Source organism: Anolis sagrei, chromosome 7 (genome assembly GCF_037176765.1).
Source record: "Anolis sagrei isolate rAnoSag1 chromosome 7, rAnoSag1.mat, whole genome shotgun sequence".
Lineage (NCBI taxonomy): Eukaryota > Metazoa > Chordata > Lepidosauria > Squamata > Dactyloidae > Anolis > Anolis sagrei.
In genome coordinates this window covers 25,256,160-25,276,152 of record NC_090027.1, presented here as the reverse complement: position 1 = coordinate 25,276,152, position 19,993 = coordinate 25,256,160, and the positions used below count along the sequence as shown (strand labels likewise).

Genomic DNA, 19,993 nt, shown 5'->3' with positions numbered 1-19,993 from the left:
ATTTATGTTTGCATTGGTTGCCCTAAGGCTGGAGCGGCCTAGCTGTGAGAAATGTGTTACCATGGAAACGAGGCAGAAGAGGAGGTGGGAGGAGCTTAGAGAGTAAAGGTTTTAAAAAGTGACAGTTAGAGTCAGTCAGGGGGGAGACTCTGAGAGAGCAGCAGAGTCAGGTTTTAGACTCTGAGGAGTGAAGAAATGAAGAGTCAGTTTTTAGTGTTCGTGAATAGTAGAGATTTCTTCAGCTAGGAAGCTGAAGGGGAAAACCTTGTTAGTTGCTTTAGTTAGAAAGAACTAACAGAGGCTTGTTAAGATCGCTAGTCGGGAGAGACTAGAGATCTGTAGTTTGATCAAGGATAGATCAAACAGGGAGACTATTCACTGCAGGGAACACTGGTTAATAAAGCGCTTCACCACAGCAAGAGTTCATAAAATGTAACATCGAAAGTCTGAATTGTATCGCAACCAAGTTACATGTAACCATCAAGTATTTGCCAAGCTTAACATCTTCATACTGCAACCATACGCTTTGTTTAAAAATAAACTTGTTCTCTTTGTTTTTTTAAAACTGCCTCATCTCCATTAATTCTACGTTCGGTGCACCCACTCTACCAAAATTATATCACAACACAAAGAGAGCCTTTAATACCAGAGCCTTTTACAAATCAGTGGCTCCTTTCTCCTAAACCTAGGCGCTTCCTCACAAATTGGTAGCGTCATCGTTACACTTCCTTTCCCCCTTTTTCTTTTCCTTCCTTTTTCTCTCCTTCCTTCCTTCTCTGCCTCTGTCCTTCCTTTCTTTTGCTCTTTGCTTCCATGCTTCCTTCCCTCTTTCCTTCTTTCTTGCACTTTCTTTCTTTCTTTCTTTCTTTCTTTCTCTCCTTCCTTCTCTCTCTCTTTCTCTCCTTCCTACGCGTTGCTGTGGCCCTCATGGGGGTTCGGTGTGGGAGGTTTGGTCCAATTCTATCGTTGGTGGTATTCATAATGCTCTGTGATTGTAGGTGAACTATAAATCCCAGCAACTACAACTCCCAAATGTCAAGATTCTATTTTTCCCAAACTTCACCTGTGTTCACATTTTGGCATATTGAGTATTCCTGTAGAGTTTGGTCCAGATCCATCATTGTTTGAGTCCACAGTGATCTCTGGATGTAGGTGAACTACAACTCCCAAAATCAAGGTCAATGCCCACCAAACCCTTCCAGTATTTTCTGTTGGTCATGGGAGTTCTGTGTGCCAAGTTTGGTCCAATTCCATCGTTGATGGGGTTCAGAATGCTCTTTGATTGTAGGTGAACTATAAATCCCAGCAACTACAACTCCCAAATGACAAAATCAATTTTTTTGAGTGAATGACAGATGATGGCATATGCAGGAGACAAGATGGAACTTGTCTACACACACACACACACACATGTCCCTGTTCCAACTTGCATACAAATTCAACTAAAGAACAAATCTACAGAACCTCTTTTGTTTGTCACCTGGGGACTGCCTGTGCATCTCTCCCTCTCTCTCTATTTATCTTTCTATCGATCGATGTATCAATATACGATGAAACATGTAATGGCCAAGTGAGCAAACTGGAGCTCTTCTTGGCTGACATGGATTTCAGGGGAGGCAATTTCAGAGTGAGGGCAGGTGCAGAAATTAAGCTTGGAGGGGACCCTGGAGGTCATGCAGCCCACCCTCCCACCTTTGGAGAGCGGAGGAATCAGCAGCTGAAACTGACCCTTGGGTCCCCATTGGGCCCCTTGGCCCTTTGCCAGCCGTTGGGTCCGCTTTACCTTGAAATCCGTAGGCACTTGCAGTTTCGGCGTGTTCAGCCCAAACAAAATGTCCAGACCGACAAACATGAGAATGGACATGAAGATAGAAAAGTCGCTAATGAGTTTGCGAAGCTAGAAGGAAGAGGAGGAAGAGAAAGATGGCAGAGAGGAGAGAGGAAGCAGTGAGTGACCACAGAGCCGTTCGGCAAAGAAAAGAACCCACTCACACTCCACTTTGGGTCTTTTGCAAGGGATGAAATACATCCTTTTGCCACGGGACATGGCTTATGACATGTATCTATCTATGTTGCATGTGCTTTGGAAAGTAAGTATTGCATGACTTTGCAAATCCAGTTGCTGAAGCATGGAGGAAGGGAAAACAAGGGAAATGCATGGCTTTTCATGTCTATTTGGATCCCAAGCAAAGCAATCTTTTGGGGCCGATGGCTGACTTTTAATCACTTTATCCAAAGCATTTCGGAGGGATGATCATAGACTCAAAGCCACCAATCTAGGGGCCATTTTCTGTGCTTGCCTGCCTTAAAATAAGGGCACCCCAAACGCTAGACATGGGACTGTGCTGGTCAGTTTTGATTATATCTACCTTGCTTCACCTCGCTAAAAAGGAGACTCAAAGTGGCTAACCAGTAAAGCAATGCAACTGGGAACTTAAAATCTAAGAATACAAACGTTGACGTAGAATTAAACAATTTTTAACTCAACTGCACCAGGGGCCTCTCATTTGGTGTTGACTTCTGGCTGAGAAGACAGGAAGGAAAGGAAAGATGGAAGGAGCAAGTGAAGGAAGGAAGGATGGTAAGTAGAAAGAAAGGGAGGGAGGGAGGTAGAAAAAGCAATGGCAAAGGAAGGAGGGAGGGAGGAAGGAAGGAAGGAAGGAAGGAGAAAGTGAAAGAAGGAAGGGAGAAAGGGAGGGAAGAAGGAAAGAAAGAAGGAGCAAGTGAAGGAAGGATGGTAAGAAGGAAGAAAGCGAGGGAGGGGGTAGAAGAACCATTGGCGAAGGAAGGAAGGAGGGAGGGAGGAAGGAAGGAGAAAGTGAAAGAAGGAAGGGAGAAAGGGAGGAAGGAAGGAAAGAAGGAAGGAGCAAGTGAAGGAAGGATGGTAAGAAGGAAGAAAGGAAGAAAGGAGAAAGTGAAAGAAGGAAGGGAGAAAGGGAGGAAGGAAGGAAAGAAGGAAGGAGCAAGTGAAGGAAGGATGGTAAGAAGGAAGAAAGGAAGGAAGGAGAAAGTGAAAGAAGGAAGGGAGAAAGGGAGAGAGGAAGGAAAGAAGGAAGGAGCAAGTGAAGGAAGGATGGTAAGAAGGAAGAAAGCGAGGGAGGGGGTAGAAGAACCAATGGCAAAGGAAGGAAGGAGGAAGGAAAGAAGGAAGGAGAAAGTGAAAGAAGGAAGGGAGAAAGGGAGGGAGGGAGGAAAGAAGGAGCAAGTGAAGGAAGGATGGTAAGAAGGAAGAAAGGAAGGAAGGAGAAAGAAGGAAGGGAGAAAGGGAGAGAGGAAGGAAAGAAGGAATGAGCAAGTGAAGGAAGGATGGTTAGAAGAAAGGAAGGAAGGGAGGGAGGGAGGGAGGTAGAAGAACCAATGGCAAAGGAAGGAGGGAGGGAGGAAAGAAGGAAGGAAGGAAAGAGAAAGTAAAAGAAGGAAAGGAGAAAGGGAGGAAGAAAAGAAGGAAGGAGCAAGCGAAGGCAGGCAGGCAGGCAGGAAGGATGGGGAACCAATGACAAAGGAAGGAAGGAAGGAAGGAAGGAAGGAAGGAAGGAAGGAAGGAAGGAAGGAAGGAAGGAAGGAGCAAGTGAAGGAAGGAAGGGAGCGAAAGGAGGGAAAAGAGGGACAACCCAGTAAAGTGCGGCAAACCTTAATGATACTGGGCACATGCAACTTGGGGGTTTCCAGTCCAAAACAGGCATCTATCCCACAGAAGAAAAGGATGGAGAAGACAATGGAAAAATCGGCAATCAGGGCCCTGACCTGGAAGGAGAGGCGAGGGAAGGAAATCACAACAGCAGCAGCAGCAACATAATAATAACTGCAAAGACTCTGACACAAGCCAGTCAAGGGGGTCCCAGTGGGGATCAGAACACTGGGTGCAGTGCCTCAAGATCTTGGCCTGCACTTAAAAACAATTGGCGCTGACAAAATTACCACCTGTCAGCTGCAAAAGGCCACCTGATTTGGATCTGCACACATTATTCGCTGATACATCACAGAGTCCTAGACACTTGGGAAGGGTCCAACGTGAGAAGGGCAGAATATAAATAATGTAAATAAAGAAATAATAAATAAAAATAAAGGAAACTCAAAGTGGCTAACAATTTTAAAAAATGGCCAAAGGTCTATATTAAAACCTAAAGTATATGAACATTGAAACAGAATTTAAAGAATGAGGTTGAATAAAGGCTGGGACTGATTTCCTACCCTTGTCATGAGAGAGAAAGGCCATTTCAGTGGCAAGAACAACAATGTTACATTACGTTCTATTATGGTATGCTATATAGCAGATATGGGCAAACTTGGACCCTCCAAGTGTTGTGGACTTCAACTCCCACTGTTCCAAAGCACGTGGAGGGAGGGCTGAAGTTGGCCCAGGCCTTGCATACAGCATGGGGGGGGGGGTGGGTGGGCCCGTCTCCCGGTGACCTCTGGCCGCCCGCTTGCTCGCCCGCTCACCTTGGTGGGGAAGTACCGGCTGAACTTGAACTTCTTGAGGGTGAGGGTCATGGAGTAGGTGCCGAAGAAGAGGATGAAGGACATGAGGGCCAGGTCTGGGACGAACTTGCAAGACTTTCCCACCAGGCTCCCTCCGTAGCGCAGGCACTCCTTCTTGCTCAGCTGCGTCCAGTCCAGCGCTGTGGTGTTTGGGGGGTTGTACTGCCAGGGAGGGACGGGGGCGCCAAAAGAAGGAGTTATTTCCAAGCTTATGGGAGATATAGTCCAACTATGCCACTCTGAACTGATGGGAGATAGAGTACAACTATGTATCTTTGGGATTGTGAGAAATATAGTACAGCTATGTGTCTCCAAGCTTGTGAGAGATGTAGTCCAACTATGCAGCTCTAAAATTATGGGGAGTTTGGGAGTTAGAATCATAGAGTTGGAAGAGACCTCATGGGCCATCCAGTCCAACCCCCTGGCAAGAAGCAGGAATATTGCATTCAAAGCACCCTCAACAGATGGTCATCCAGCCTCCGTTTAAAAGCTTCCAAAGAGGGAGCCTCCACCACACTCCGAGGCAGAGAGTTCCACTGCTGAACTGCTCTCATAGAGTTGGAAGAGACCTCATGGGCCATCCAATCCAACCCCCTGCCAAGAAGCAGGAATATTGCATTCAAAGCACCCCTGACAGATAGCCATCCAGCCTCTATTTAAAACTTCCAAAGAGGGAGCCTCCACCACACTCCGAGGCAGAGAGTTCCACTGCTGAACTGCTCTCACAGTCAGGAAGTTCTTCCTCATGTTCAGATGGAATCTCCTTTTTTGTAGTTTGAAGCCATTGTTCCACGTCCTAGTCTCCAGGGAAGTGGAAAACAAGCTTGCTCCCTCCTCCCTGTGACTTCCTCTCCCATGGCTATCATATCTCCTCTCAGTCTTCTCTTCTTCAGGCTAAACATGCCCAGCTCCTTAAGCCGCTCCTCATAGGGCTTGTTCTCCAGACCCTTGATCATTTTAGTTCCCTGCCTCTGGACACATTCCAGCTTGTCAACATCTCTCTTCCATTGTGGTGCCCAGAATTGGATACAATATTCCAGGTGTGGTCTAGCCAAAGCAGAATAGAGCATGGGGAGCAAGACTTCCCTGGATCTAGACTAGGGGTCCTCAAACTAAGGCCCAGGGGCGGCCCTCCAAGGTCATTTACGGCCCTCCAAGGTCATTTACCCAGCCCTCGCTCAGGGTCAATCGAAATCTGAAACGACGTGAAAGCACACAATAACAACATCAATCCTATCTCATCAGCCAAAAGCAGACCTACACTTCCCATTGAAATACTAATAAGTTTATATTTGTTAAAATTGTTCTTCATTTTAATTATTGTATTGCTTTTAAGTGTTTTTTGCACTGCAAATAATATATGTGCAGTGTGCATATGAATTCACTCATATATTTTTCCAAACTATAATCCGGCCCTCCCAACAGTTTGAGGGACTGCGATCTGGCCCTCTGTTTTAAAAGTTTGTGGACCCCTGATCTAGACACTATGCTTCTATTGATGCAGGCCAAAATCCCATTGGCTTTTTTTGCCGCCACATCACATTGTTGGCTCATATTTAACTTGTTGTCCACGAGGACCCCAAGATCTTTGTGGGAGTTTTAGTCCAACTATGTATCTCAGAGACCTTCATGCGGTGCCAAACAGAGGCGGCCTTAGGTAATTTTCAACGGTAAGCAAACAGTATTCCCCCCTCCCCCAATCAATCACTGATATATATTTTCTGTTCGTCGTGGGAGTTCTGTGTGCCATATTTGGTTCAATTCCATCATTGGTGGAGTTCAGAATGCTCTTTGATTGTATACATCCCAGTAACTACAAATCGCATATGTCAATGCCTACTTTCCCCGAAGAGCGCCTCAAGAGCGCCCCTGGGCAAAATCAACTATACTGCAAATGCTTACTTTGTGTAATGGGTTGAGCTGCCCCTGCAAGGACCCCAATATCTTTGTGGGAGTTTTAGTCCAACTATATATCTCAGAGACCTTCATGCGGTGCCAAACAAACCCTGAATATCACTTGTTATTACCCCTTTCATGGTATCTTCAGGATGGTCAAGGTTCTCCTGTGGAATGGCAGGATTTGTAATTTGGAGGGAGGAGCTTGGGATTCCCTGCAAGAGGCCTGAGAACGCACATGGAAGTCCACCTCCGAGCTCCATGTTCCAACCACATTTCCCATAAGCTCAGAGTTGGACTACATCACTCAGCATCCAAACTGGGCAAGAGAGTCAGACCGAAGGTACCGGAATCCAGCCCAGGAATTGGAGTCCAATGGCACTTGGGAGGCTGCGCATTCCCTGGATCTCATGAAACAGAGGAGGATGGCATCTCAGAACTGGAAGGGACCCCTAAAGATCATCTAGACTAGTCCCATTCTGCCAATGTGTAGCTAAAAGATATTAAAAGGCAGTCTATCCCACCGTTAATAAATTCTTCATCTTTTCCTGCCATTTGGACCCAATGGTTCCTGGTTCCGCGCCTCTGAAGCCCCAGCCAACAACCCTAGCTTGTCTTCCCCAGGAAAACCCATTAATTTGCCATTAGAAAGGGGGAAAGGCAGTGGCGTCTCTCTACTCACCAGAGAAATGTTAGTGTTGTTTGGTGCCAGTGGGGCTGAAGCATTGAACAAGGTGGTATTCACTGCAGAAAAGGAGTTGGTTAAGATTTAAAAAAGAAGAATATTAAGAGGAAGCCTCAGGTTGGGAGGGGAAGGTGGCCTTGTCGGCAAATGGAAACCCAAAGGAGATCAGATTGAGGTACAGGTCCGGGAAAAGGACTTGCAACACAGTCTGCAAAACTCCCTGCTCTTTGCGGATTGGGAAGGAAACACTTGCATCAAGGAAAGAAGGAAGTCCATGGGAAACCTCTCCCCAAAAACCCCTAGCAAAGCATGGTCCAAACCCAGAACGCGAGGGTGCATCTACACAGTAGAATTAATGTGGTTTGGTACCACTTTGATAACTACTGTAGATTTTGCAGCCTTCTCTTCCCCAAAGCACCAAAAACTTGGAACATGATAGATCCCACAGTATGGAGCCACGGAGGTTAAAGTGGTGCCGAACCGCATTAAATCTGCAACGCAGATGTACTTTGAATCCAGTGCGTAAACCACTGCAATGCACTGATGTTTGTCCTTTTGTTACTGAATCAACAAAAGGAAAGCCAAATGCAAACAATATGCTCCTATGAGGCTTAAAACATTTCTAAAATGTTTCCTTTTATTACAAGGTTTCAACAATATTTCTCTCCGCAACCATCCGTTTTGCCAGGAACCTGGCACATTTTTTTTTTTGCAAAATTTTGAAAAACATATTGGACATATTTTTGCAAAATTAAAAAAAATCCTTTGCAAATGATTCAATACATTTTTGCAATTTTTAAAAAAATCAAATAATTAGATATGTTTTTGCATATTTTTTTAAAAAAAACTTTGCAAATGATTGCGTAAAGGTAAAGGTAAAAGTAGTCCCCTGACATTAAGTCCAGTCATGTCTGACTCTGGGGTGTGGTGCTCATCTCCATTTCTAAGCCGAAGAGCCAGCGTTGTCCGTAGACACCTCCAAGGTCATGTGGCTGGCATGACTGCATGGAGCGCCGTTACCTTCCCGCCGGAGCGGTACCTATTGATCTACTCACATTTGCATGTTTTCGAACTGCTAGGTTGGCAGAAGTTGGGCTGACAGCGGAAGCTCACTCCGCTCCCCGGAATCGAACCTGCGACCTTTCGATCAACAAGCTCAGCAGCTCAGTGCTTTAACCCACTGCGCCACCCGGGGGCGTATTTTTGCAAAATATTGAAAGACCTTTGCAAATAATTGGACATATTTTTGCAAAATTAAAAAAAAAACCCTCTTACAAATGATTGGACGTATTTTTGCAAAATTTCTTGAAAAAAAAAGCTTTGCAAAAGATTGTTTCACGACCCAACTGGAAATACTTTTGCAGCATTGGCTGCATTTCATTTGACAGAAATGCAAATTTAAAAGGTATAATGTGAATTTGGAATAAACTGAAGTAGGGATCAATGGAATAAACCAAGAGCAAAAATGAAAGAGGAACGAGTATCAAATATTAAAATAATTTTTAATATTTATGAAATGATACTCACTTGAGATTGAATGCAGCCAAATAGATGTTTGCAGCAGAGACAAATATGGTACAAATCAGTGACAGTATTAAAAAATAAAACCAGAGCGAACAAAAAATATGGTTAGATCTATTTTTGAAAAAAATGAAAAGGAGCAAAATTAAAACATAGACTCTCAAAATAGAAAAAAAGGAAAGATAGAATTTTAATTCTGCTTAAATTTAGACATAAGCAGAAGAAACACATTCTTACATATCAGAATAAAATGTGCGAAGATGAGACTTCTGCCTTTTCTTGCAAGAAATCATGAAATTGTTCCTATTTTATAAAGATTATGATTATATTATTTCATCAATAAAATTATTATTATTATATTATTTATCTACTAGATCGCATTGCTGTCAAGAAAGAAATATTATGGGATTCTTTTTGTATTTGATTTGTTTCGTTTTCTATTTTAGCTCTTATTTTATTTTCAACGTGTTGGATTTAAATTATATTTTGGAAAATCTAATATATATGACTCTTATGTGTATATGTGTCCATGTATATAACACATATAAGCATATATGCAACCACACATGCACATATTTGTTTGTTTGTTTGTTTATGGCATTTATATTTTGCCCTTCTCACCCCGAAGGGAGCTCAGGGCAGCTTACATAATTTTTAATAATTAAAAGCAAGTAAATGACAATTGATAACAGCATTAAAACAATATGAAAACATTAGAAGAAGATTGTGCATAGATCCAAAGCCAGATAGTCAAATAATCATATTCATCAATCCAGGATCAATTCCAACAGTATTGCACAGATAGTTATGCTGAGCCAAATGCTTGCTCCCAAATGGAACCGGAAACTGGTTGTTGGGGTTCAGCCTCCGTGTGAACCTGACCCTGATTCTTTGATTGTATTTCCTGATGCAGCTGAACAGGCTACTGAACATGTAGTTTTCCCTGATGGTTTGGAAACTGTTGATTCTGAGGGCAGTGGCTGGGAAAGTGAAACTAAACATCCTGATGAGGATGTTTCAGAATCAAGCGGTGATTAACTCTCCAAAGGAGTTAACACCTGCCTCTTTAATGAGGATAGAAGAAGGCAGATTTGGGAAAACAGGACTGAATCACAGAGTCTGCGAAGGTCAAGTAGATTAAAGGAAAAGGAGGCTTCCAAGCCTGGAGGCGTGTCCCGAAACAGTTTCTTTAGTTTAAAGTGTCTTCCCCCGGGCCTGTCTGGTTAGATCAAGCATCGTTTAGACTGAGGCATTACCTTGGCTGAGTTCCCGTTTCCCATGGCCTGCATTCCCAGAGGCTTCTAGTTTCCAAGTACGGTTAGTGAGATACTAACAGGTTTCAGGTTTTTATACTGTTGCTTTTTGATCTAGCTCAGAGATATTCCTGACTGCTGAATTTTACTGTGGCTTTTTGACTTTGCATTTTCCCTATTTTATAACCATTTTTTCATCAATAAAAAAGGATTGTTTTTCCCACAGTCAAGTGTGGTAGATTTAATCTTTTGGTCTTGTTTCCTGATCTGGGTTGCAACACTGGTATTTGGGGGCCATTTCGACACCATGGAAGGAAGAGAAAGAGGGGACAGCTGGGGGACACTTGGGAGGCCTTTTGGGATGTTCCTTGGTCAACAACAAGGTTGATCAACTTGTATGTTCTCCTCATCCTGGTTTTTCAGAGACACCGAGAAATAACGACTCAAAACCCATCAAATCTTATGTTTAGTGTGAATTGGGCAGCAAAGAAAATAGGCACCCTGAGTAAAATGGAATGAGGCAGGATGCCCTCTAAACGATGGAAGAATTTCTGGCCCTCACTGGCAGAGACCACGCCAGGGATCACTTGAAGGGTTGTAGGTTTTATATAGATAGATAGATAGATAGATATAATTAATACCAAAGAAAAATTAGAAAAGTTTGATATATACTAACTGAGATGTTGGGTTGTTGTAGGTTTTTTCGGGCTATATGGCCATGTTCTAGAGGCATTTTCTCCTGACGTTTCACCTGCATCTATGGCAAGCATCCTCAGAGGCAAGAATCCTCACTACCTCTGAGGATGCTTGCCATAGATGCAGGCGAAACGTCAGGAGTAAATGCCTCTAGAACATGGCCATATAGCCCGAACAAATCTACGACAACCCAGTGATTCCGGCCATGAAAGCCTTTGACAATACATTAACTGAGATGTATGTGTGTGTGTGAATTTGCAATTGTGTTTGTAACTATAACTGTTTTGAAACCAAAGAAGAAAGAAAATCTGTGAAGAAATATCACAACTGGTTCTGTAACTGTAATGATTTAGAAAATGTAAATCATAGAATCATAGAGTTGGAAGAGACCTCATGAGCCATCCAGTCCAACCCCCTGCCAAGAAGCAGGAAAACTACATTCAAAACACCCCCGACAGATGGCTATTCAGCCTCTGTTTAAAAGCCTCCAAAGAAGGAACTTCCACCACACTCCGGGGCAGAGAGTTCCACTGCTGAACGGCTCTCACAGTCAGGAAGTTCTTCCTAATGTTTAGATGGAATCTCTTTTCTTGTAGTTTGAAGCCATTGTTCTGCTTCTCCAGGGCAGCAGAAAATAAGCTTGCTCCCTCCTCCCTATGACTTCCTCTCACATATTTGTACATGGCTATCATGTCTACTCTCAGCCTTCGGGCTAAACATGCCCAGCTCTTTAAGCCGCTCCTCATAGGACTTGTTCTCCAGACCCTTGCTCATTTTAGTCACCCTCCTCTGGACACATTCCAGCTTGTCAATATCTCTCTTCAATTCATAAGGGTAAGAAGCTGCAAAGAGTATTCCTTAAGCTCCGGTGCTGCGTTCAGGTGATTTATTACTTACTTATTTTTATTTTTATTTAAAAAGGGGGAGGGGGAGGCAATAATTTGTTAGTTTTAATTGGGAGATATGGGGAGGGAATAGTATGGCATTCTCTTTGTGTGTGTATTCTATTTCAGTTCCTATTTTATTCTCAATGTTTTGGATGTAATTTACATGTTGGAAAATCCATAATAATAATAATAATAATAATAATAATAATAATAACTTTATTTATACCCTGCTCCATCTCCCCCAGGGGGACTTGGTGCGGCTTACATGAGGCCACGTCCATCAGTACAGTACATACATTGTAATAGAAAAAAGCATAACAATACCTGAAAATAACATGTGAGAAGCTCCAAAGGAACATTTCTGGGGCTAGGTGGCATTGCAATTGGACTAGTGCTTGGCATGGACAAATGGGTATTTGCAAACAAGGAAGCCCCCAATGTTATTCCCAGAGCTCCCTTGAGCTAAATGCGGCGTTCGGACTATTGCCCAGCACAGATGGCCATTTCTTTTGAGTCTGGTCTGAGAAGGAGAGGGACCTTTGGGTGGTGGGGCCTGATGTTCCTGAATGGGTGTCCCTTTATCTGTAGTCCCTCAGGGAAAAAGCAGCTCTCCACTGGAATTGCCTTCCAGACGGATCTGCGTTTAGTGAGAATGTTTCCCAGAAAACGTAGCCTAATGTTTCCCTTGCCTCCTTCTCCTGACTCTGAGAAGGAGGCGAGGGAGATGGAAGAGGCTGGGTTGCTGCCTGTAACATAGCGCCTCCAGTTACGGAGAGAAAGTGCCAAGGAAAGGCAATTAAGGTTTTCCCAGTATTTGAAAGATAAACAACAGGATTCCAGGTGTTCTACTGATAGTGTCTCCATGGGAATGGATTTGGTTTCTTAACACACCAGGATTGTGGCGCAGCTGGCTGAGTGTCAGCTGCATTAAGATCACTCTGACCAAAAGGTCATGAGTTCAAAGCCAGCCTGGGTTGGAGTGGGTTTCCAACCAATTGTGTGTAGCCTGTTGTCGACCTTTGCAACCCGAAAGACAGTTGCATCTGTCAAGTAGGAAAATTAGGTACCACCTTAAAGTGTGGGGAGACTAAATTAACTAATTTATGAGGCCATAAAAAAAAAAGACTCCAGCAAAAGCATGCGGGGAATGCGGAAGTACTTCATCAGTGTCGCAGATGGACGATGAAAGCGACAGCTCCCCTGGCGGCCAGAAAAAGTTAAATAGCCTCTGTCTATGTCTGTTTATGTTGTATGTCAAAATTGGCATTGAATGTTTGCCATATATGTGTACACTGTAATCCGCCCTGAGTCCCCTGCGGGGTGAGAAGGGCAGAATATAAAAGCTGTAAATAAATAAATAAATAAGTCAGCCCCTTGAGTTGTTCTGGGTGAGAACAACTTTGAATTTTCAAGAGAAAGTCACCTTTTTCATGTGTTCCAGGATAGGAGCTTCTGGCCTTGTTTCCTTGCCATGTTTTCTTGTTCTGGAATTGGGGGATCACGTTTTGGATACAGTTCTTTTTCTAAGTTTGGTGGATTTTTGGCTTTACTTTTAGTATTGGTCTGCTGTTTGCTGCATAAAGAATATTATGACTGTAACGTATATTGCGGAATGATTTTTGAAATCAGTATTTGGGATGTACTTCTGCTTTTGCCTTTTATGTATACCTTGGAAATACTTTTCTATTTTGTACCCTGGGATGCATTTTTGAATTAGCTTTTTCTATAGAACACTCCTTTCTTTAATAAACTTTAAATCAGTTGATTGATTCCTGTTGGCTGAGATATATTTGAGTGAAAAGGTATCAAATAAGTGGCTGGGCTGCAACAATTTCTGGGGCTCCGTGGCATTGCAATTGGACTAGTGCATGGCAAGGACAGATGGCTGTTTACACCCAGCAAGATGCAAAGGGCTATTGTAGTGCTTGCCATCGGACTGCCTCCTAGCACAGATATATATACATTCAAACAGAGATCAGGGGCTGTTGGGCTCACCTGGGTCCGGGGCGAGGCACTCGCACTTGTAGAGTGTCACGTAGTCGGGCTTGAAGTCAGAGTTGATGGGGTAGTACTTGAAGGCGCCGATCATTTTCTTAATGGCGTCGTAGATGAAGATGAAGCTGATGAGGGTGGAGAAGCCCTCCTCTGTGAAGCGGGTGATATACTTGATGATGAAGCTGGCATCTGTGGCCACCAGGATCAGGCACTGCAGCGCCGAGTGCAGACCGATCCACAGCCGGAACTCCATGTAGTCTATGCTGTTGCCCCTGGGGCCAAAAGGCCAATGCAATAGGTGTATACATTAAGCGTGTTATCTTGTGACATTGGACAGAAAATTCAAGCAGATCGCTCTTGTAGTTTTGTTAAAAAAATGTCGTTTGTACAAACTTTGAAAATTCCCCAAAAATCTGTGGATGAGTGAAACGTTCTGAAATGTGATGGGCTCACAGTGGTTAGTGTGTTCTACCACTGTAGCAAATTTCACTCCAATTGCTCTAGCAATGAGGGAGAAAGCAGCCCCCGAAGTTTCTTCATTTGCATAATTACTTAACAAAAAGTGACCAAAAAGTAGTTAACTTGTTATAGCACCAGGATTGTGGTGCAGCTAGCTGAGTGTCAGCTGCATTAAGATCACTCTGACCAAAAAGGTTATGAGTTCGAAGCCAGCCCGGGTTGGAGTAGGTTTCCAACCAATCGTGTGTAGCCTGTTGTCGACCTTTGCGACCCGAAAGACAGTTGCATCTGCATCAAGTAGGAAAATAAGGTACCACCTTAAAGTGTGGGGAGGCTAAATTAACTGATTTATGAGGCCATAAAGAAGACCCCAGCAAAAGCATTCCAGCGGGGAAGCATGCGGGGAATGCGGAAGTGCTTCATCAGCGTCGCAGATGGACGATGAAAGCGACAGCTCCCCTGGCAGCCAGAAAAAGTTAAATAGCCTCTGTGTATGTCTGTATATGTTCGTATGTCAAAATTGGCATTGAATGTTTGCCATATATGTGTACACTTTAATCCGCCCTGAGTCCCCTGCGGGGTGAGAAGGGCGGACTATAAAAGCTGTAAATAAATAAATAAATAAATAAATAAATAAATAAAATACTTATGATACAAATCTCGTCCAATTTTGGAAACACTTTAGAAATGAATCCCCCCCCCCTTCCCCTCCACTAATTTCATAGTGAGTATTGAGACATTTTTTCAGTGATTGCACAGGACACACACACACATACACATAGGTAGTCCCCGAGTTATGAACATCCTAATTGCAAATGACTCCTAGTTAAGAACAATGGGGCTGAGACAACAGGAAGGAAGAGGAATATTCCCCTTGGAGACTGCCTGTACCTCAAACCTATCTATGGCTGGATAGTCCTTTGTCAGGAGGGATTGGATGGTGTCTTCCTGCCTAGCAGAAAGAAGGGGGCTGGACCAGATGGTCTTTGGGGGTCCCTTCCAGATCTCTAATACTATAGGTAGTCACTGAGTTACAAACATCCAAATTACAAATGACTCCAAGTTAAAAACAGGGCTGAGATAACAGGGAGTGAGAGGAATCTGCACGTCGGAAGAAAGGAAAACCAACTCCTGGAAAAGTTATTATCGCGGTGGTTGTGGAGTGAAGCTTTATCTCCAGTCCTCGCTTCTACAACAAGCCAATTTTTCCAAAATCCCATTCTCAAAGGGACAATAAGTGAGATAAAATCTTCTGAACCCCCAGGGCTTCACCCTTCCCTAGGCAATCCAAAGCTTGCATGTGTGTGTAAATGTGTGTGTGTGTATGTGTATGTGTATGCCCGCGTCAATTCATTATGTATGAATTGTTAACTATGAATTTGTAATAATTTTGTATTGATTGTTGTGTGACGCGGGCATCAAATGGTGCCTCGCTTTTGTAAGCCGCCCTGAGTCCCCCTCGGGGTGAGAAGGGCGGGGTATAAGAACCTGTAATAATAATAATAATAATAATATATGTGTATGTATGTATGTGTGTATACACACACACACACACACACATATATATATACATACACACACACACACACACACATACTTAAAACAGATCCCTGTTCTGACTTTGTGCAAAAGCCAAGCCTGAGAAGCAGGAAAAAGGAAAGGATGTGGAAGCCCTCGTTGGGGCAAGAAGGGCTTTACTCACTTGCTGAAATCGTAGAGCAGCTTCTCAAAGATAAGGATGGGGCCAGTGCTGCTGAGGATGATGAGGGGCTGCCCAGCAAAGAAGCAGAACATGGCTCCTGCCATGGCCGTGCCCAGGAAGCTCTCCATGACTCCCTGCAAGGAAGAAGGGGAAGAGGAGAGAGAAAAGAGGACAGCGAGGAAGAGGGGAGGAAAAGGAAGGAGGAAGAGGAAGAAGATAAGGAGGAGGAAGAGAAGGAAGGAAGAAGAGAAGGAAGGAAGGAGAAGGAAGAGGAGAGGAAGAAGAGGAGGGGGAGGAAGAGGAGAAAGAAAAGAGGACAAAGAAGAAGAGGAGGTGGAGGAGGAGGAGGAAGAAGAGGAAAAGGAAGAAGAAGAGGAGGAAGAGGAGGTGGAGGAAAAGGAGGAAGAGGAGAAAGGAAAGAGGACAAAGAGGAAGAGGAGATGGAGGAGGAAGGAGAAGGAAGAGGGGGAAAGAAGAACAGTAGGGAGGACGAACAGAAAGAAGAGGGAGAAAGAGGGGAGGATGAGGAAGAGGAAAAGGTGAAGTAGGAAGAGGAGGAGAAAGAGGAGGAAGAGAAAAAGAAGAGGGAGGAAGAGGAAAAGGAGGAAGAGGAGGAAGTTGATGATGAGGAACTAGACATAAACACCCCCCCCCCCCCCCCCGGATAAGTCGTGGCCCATTCTTCCACCCTGGAGGATCTTGCCTGGTAGTTCTCTGTGGCGTCCCCCAGCAGTCCCCCAAAGGTGATAGCGTTGGTGATGCAGCCCAGGTAGATGAAGAGGATGGCGGAGATGGACTGGATGTGGAAACCTTCGTAGAAGTCGCTGGGGAACCAGGGCAGCTTTCGCTTGATATCTAGGTAGAGGCCTCCGCAAAACCTGGGGGAAGCAGAGCAAGAGCAGAGAGAGGCATCACACCCAGTTCCAGTCCAGTGGAGCAAGGAATCCACCCTAGGCTTTTCCTGGCTTCATTCTCACTCCCCAAGAGGGCATCCACATTGCAGAATTAAACCAGTTTGACAACACTTGAATGCTATGGAATCCCGGGAGCTGTAGTTTACACCCTTTGGCTGAGAAGGCTCAAGACCTTGCAAAACTATAACTCCCAGGTTGCCATAGCATTGAGTTCAAGTGGTGTCAAACTACATTTGTTCTGCAATTTGGGGATAGATTTTATGATTCCTTTTTAAACATTCAGAACAAAACTAGATGCCCACGATCTGGGCATAAAAGTCCCCAAATGGTCCCATTAGGGCCAGATTAATAGAATCATAGAATCCTAGAGACCTCATGGGCCATCCAATCCAACCCCCTGCCAAGAAGCAGGAAAATTGCATTCAAAGCACCCCTGACAGATGGCCATCCAGCCTCTGTTTAAAAGCTTCCAAAGAAGGAGCCTCCACCACATTCCGGGGCAGAGAGTTCCACTGCTGAACGGCTCTCACAGTCAGGAAGTTCTTCCTCATGTTCATGTCTCCAGGGAACAAGCTTGCTCCCTCCTCCCTATGGCTTCCTCTCACATATATTGAATATATTGCCTAGAATCATAGAATCACTGAGTTGGAAGAGTCCTTGTGGGCCATTCAGTCCAACCCCCTGCCAAGAAGCAGGAAAAGTGTAAATCAGTGGTTTTCAACCTGGGGTCCCCAGATGTTTTTGGCCTACAACTCCCAGAAACCCCAACTCCCAGAAACCAGTTTACCAGCTGTTAGGATTTCTGGGAGTTGTAGGCCAAAAACATCTGGGGACCCCAGGTTGAGAACCACTGGTGTAAATTATTTTTTCAATGTTCCTTTGAACTTTAGGATTTTATGATGAGCAGCCATGAAAGGCCCAGACAGGTGTGATGACGAGTGGATTGAATGAATTTGTATGATTGGGGTCTGCCTAAGGACCTATTAAGGCCTGGCAACACTTTCAGAAAGAGTGGAAAACTCGGCTTCATCAGCAGGCATTTACTGTTCAGACAGTAACCAGAATGGGCTGCCAATCACTTAGCTCTTTTTATCTACATCTTGTATGCATCCAACTGGACTGCTATATTGATTAGACTGATCTTTTAACTGATTCAATTTTAACAGAGGTTGCTTTATCCAATTTTTATATCTAGTTTATGTAATGTTATTATTTTTTCATGTGGTTGCATTTTTTTTTATGTGTTGTGTATTTTATGTACAGCATCTCTGCGGGCTATTTTGTGAGTTGCTCCAAGACCCCATGAGAGGTGGCGGCGGGGTAGAAATAAAGGTGTTGTTGTTGTTGTTACTATTATTTTATTTATTTATTTATTTCAAACATTTTTACCCCGCCCTTCTCAACCCCTGGGGGGACTCGGGGCGGCTTCCAATTGGCAATAATTCAATGCCGCATCATAAAATACAAATAAGCAAATATAGCAATTAAAAAGCATGAACATTAATAAATAAAGATTAAAACAGTATACTTTTTTTTGTCGTGTCAGGAGCGACCGGGGAAACTGCAAGTCGCTTCTGGTGTGAGAGAATTGGCCGTCTGCAAGGACGTTGCCCAGGGGACGCCCGGATGATTTGATGTTTTATCATCCTTGTGGGAGGCTTCTCTCATGTCCCCGCATGAGGAGCTGGAGCTGATAGAGGGAGCTCATCCGCCTCTCCCCGGATTCGAACCTGTGACCTGTTGGTCTTCAGTCCTGCCTGCACAGGGGTTTAACCTACTGCGCCACTGGAGGCTCCTAACAGTATACTTACACGATCCATTTAGCGATTGACCGTCTGGTGGCTATTTATCTAGCCATATACTAATGATTACTCTGCATTAACTTATCCAAATCCACTTCCAAGCCATAGTCAAACATTATCAATTGTCCTTTAACCTGATTGCCCAAAGGCCTGGTTCTACAACCATGTTTTGACCTTCTTTCTAAAGGTGAGGAGGGATGGTGATGACCTAATTTCCCCGGGAAGCGAATTCCACAGGCGGGGGGCTACCACCGAGAAGGCCCTGTCCCTCATCACCACCAAACATGTTTGAGACAAAGGCGGAGCTGAGAGCAGGGCCTCCCCAGAAGATCTTAAGCTCTGAGGTGGGACGTAGAAGGAGATACGTTTGGACAGATACGCTGGACCTGAGCCATATAGGGTTTTACAGGTCAAGACCAGCACGTTGAATTATGCTCGGAATTGGATCAGCAGTCAGTGGAGCTGGCACAACAGGGGGTGGTATGCTACCTGTTGTGTTATTACTACTACTACTATTACTGGAGCCTGTGTGTCTACTTCTTTCTTTCTCTGAAAGTGTCTGATGCACCCTGTCCCACTGAAAATGGATTAAATAACATTATAATAGGATTCATGGCACAGGGGCCTCTTTACGGCACCCTTGCTGAAAGAAATACACCCAGGGCATGCCCTGCCTCAAAAGCAGCTTCTGCTTTTGCATTACTGCCTACATCAGTGTCCTTCTACTTACTTTCCAGTCCACATCAACTCCTCCCCAATTTCGTGCACCGCTGGCATCTCCTCGTCTTCGCTGCCGCCGCCTCCTCCTCCTCCACCGCCTCCTCCTCCTCCAGCTCCACCGGCCGCCCCATTCATCTGCCCTGCATCGCTCAGGGAAAACACCGATTTCCTGTGGAGGACATGAAAAGCATTGAGCAAAGTGGGAGCTTTGGAGAGAAGCAATGGAATCCTGACTTTGAAGGAAAAGCATGCAGCCTTGCAAAGAAAAATGCAACGAAGCCTTGCAAAGAGCAAAGTACCGTATATACTCGAGTATAAGCCGACCCGGATATAAGCTGAGGGACCTAATTTTACCATAAAAAACTGGAAAAACGTATTGACTCAAGTATAAGCCAAGGGTGAGAAATGTAGCTGCTACTGGTAATCGTCAGTAGGTTAAATGTTTTTGAGTATTTACACAAAACTGTAATTTAAGATTTTTTTTCTGCCATGTCAGGATCGACTTGAGAAACTGCAAGTCGCTTCTGGTGTGAGAGAATTGGCCATCTGCAAGGACGTTGCCCAGGGGACGCCCAGATGGTTTGATGTTTTTATCATCCTTGTGTGAGGCTTCTCTCATGTCCCTGCTTGGGGAGTTGGAGCTGACAGAGGGAGCTCATCTGCCTTTCCCCGGATTTGAACCTGCGACCTGTCGGTCTTCAGTCCTGCCAGCACAGGGGTTTAACCCACTGCGCCACTGGGGGCTCCTGTAATTTAAGATAAGACTGCCCAACTCTGATTCAACCATTATTCTAACCTCCTTCAATGTAAATGTGCTTACCTATTACCTATAATGATAGAATAAAATAATAACTGTAATAACATGTAATAAAAATAATAGAGTAAATAATGAAAATTTAATAATAATAGTAATAATAATAATAAAGTAATAAATGTAATAATAACAATAATAGAGTAAAATAATAAATGCAATAAAAGTAA

At 44.1% G+C, this 19,993-nt stretch overlaps 1 protein-coding gene across 1 annotated transcript in view; it reads right to left on the bottom strand.

Annotated features, from left to right (window-relative positions):
* Positions 1-19,993, bottom strand: part of SLC4A5 (solute carrier family 4 member 5) — a 72,276-nt gene that overhangs the window by 13,284 nt on the left and 38,999 nt on the right. The window contains exons 12-18 of the mRNA XM_067470755.1: positions 19,023-19,181; positions 16,280-16,454; positions 15,577-15,710; positions 13,416-13,687; positions 7,061-7,122; positions 4,444-4,644; positions 3,631-3,744 (exon numbers count right to left, since the gene is read on the bottom strand). Of these exons, the coding sequence (XP_067326856.1) occupies positions 3,631-3,744; positions 4,444-4,644; positions 7,061-7,122; positions 13,416-13,687; positions 15,577-15,710; positions 16,280-16,454; positions 19,023-19,181 (1,117 nt within the window). The remainder of the gene's footprint in view (positions 1-3,630; positions 3,745-4,443; positions 4,645-7,060; positions 7,123-13,415; positions 13,688-15,576; positions 15,711-16,279; positions 16,455-19,022; positions 19,182-19,993) is intronic.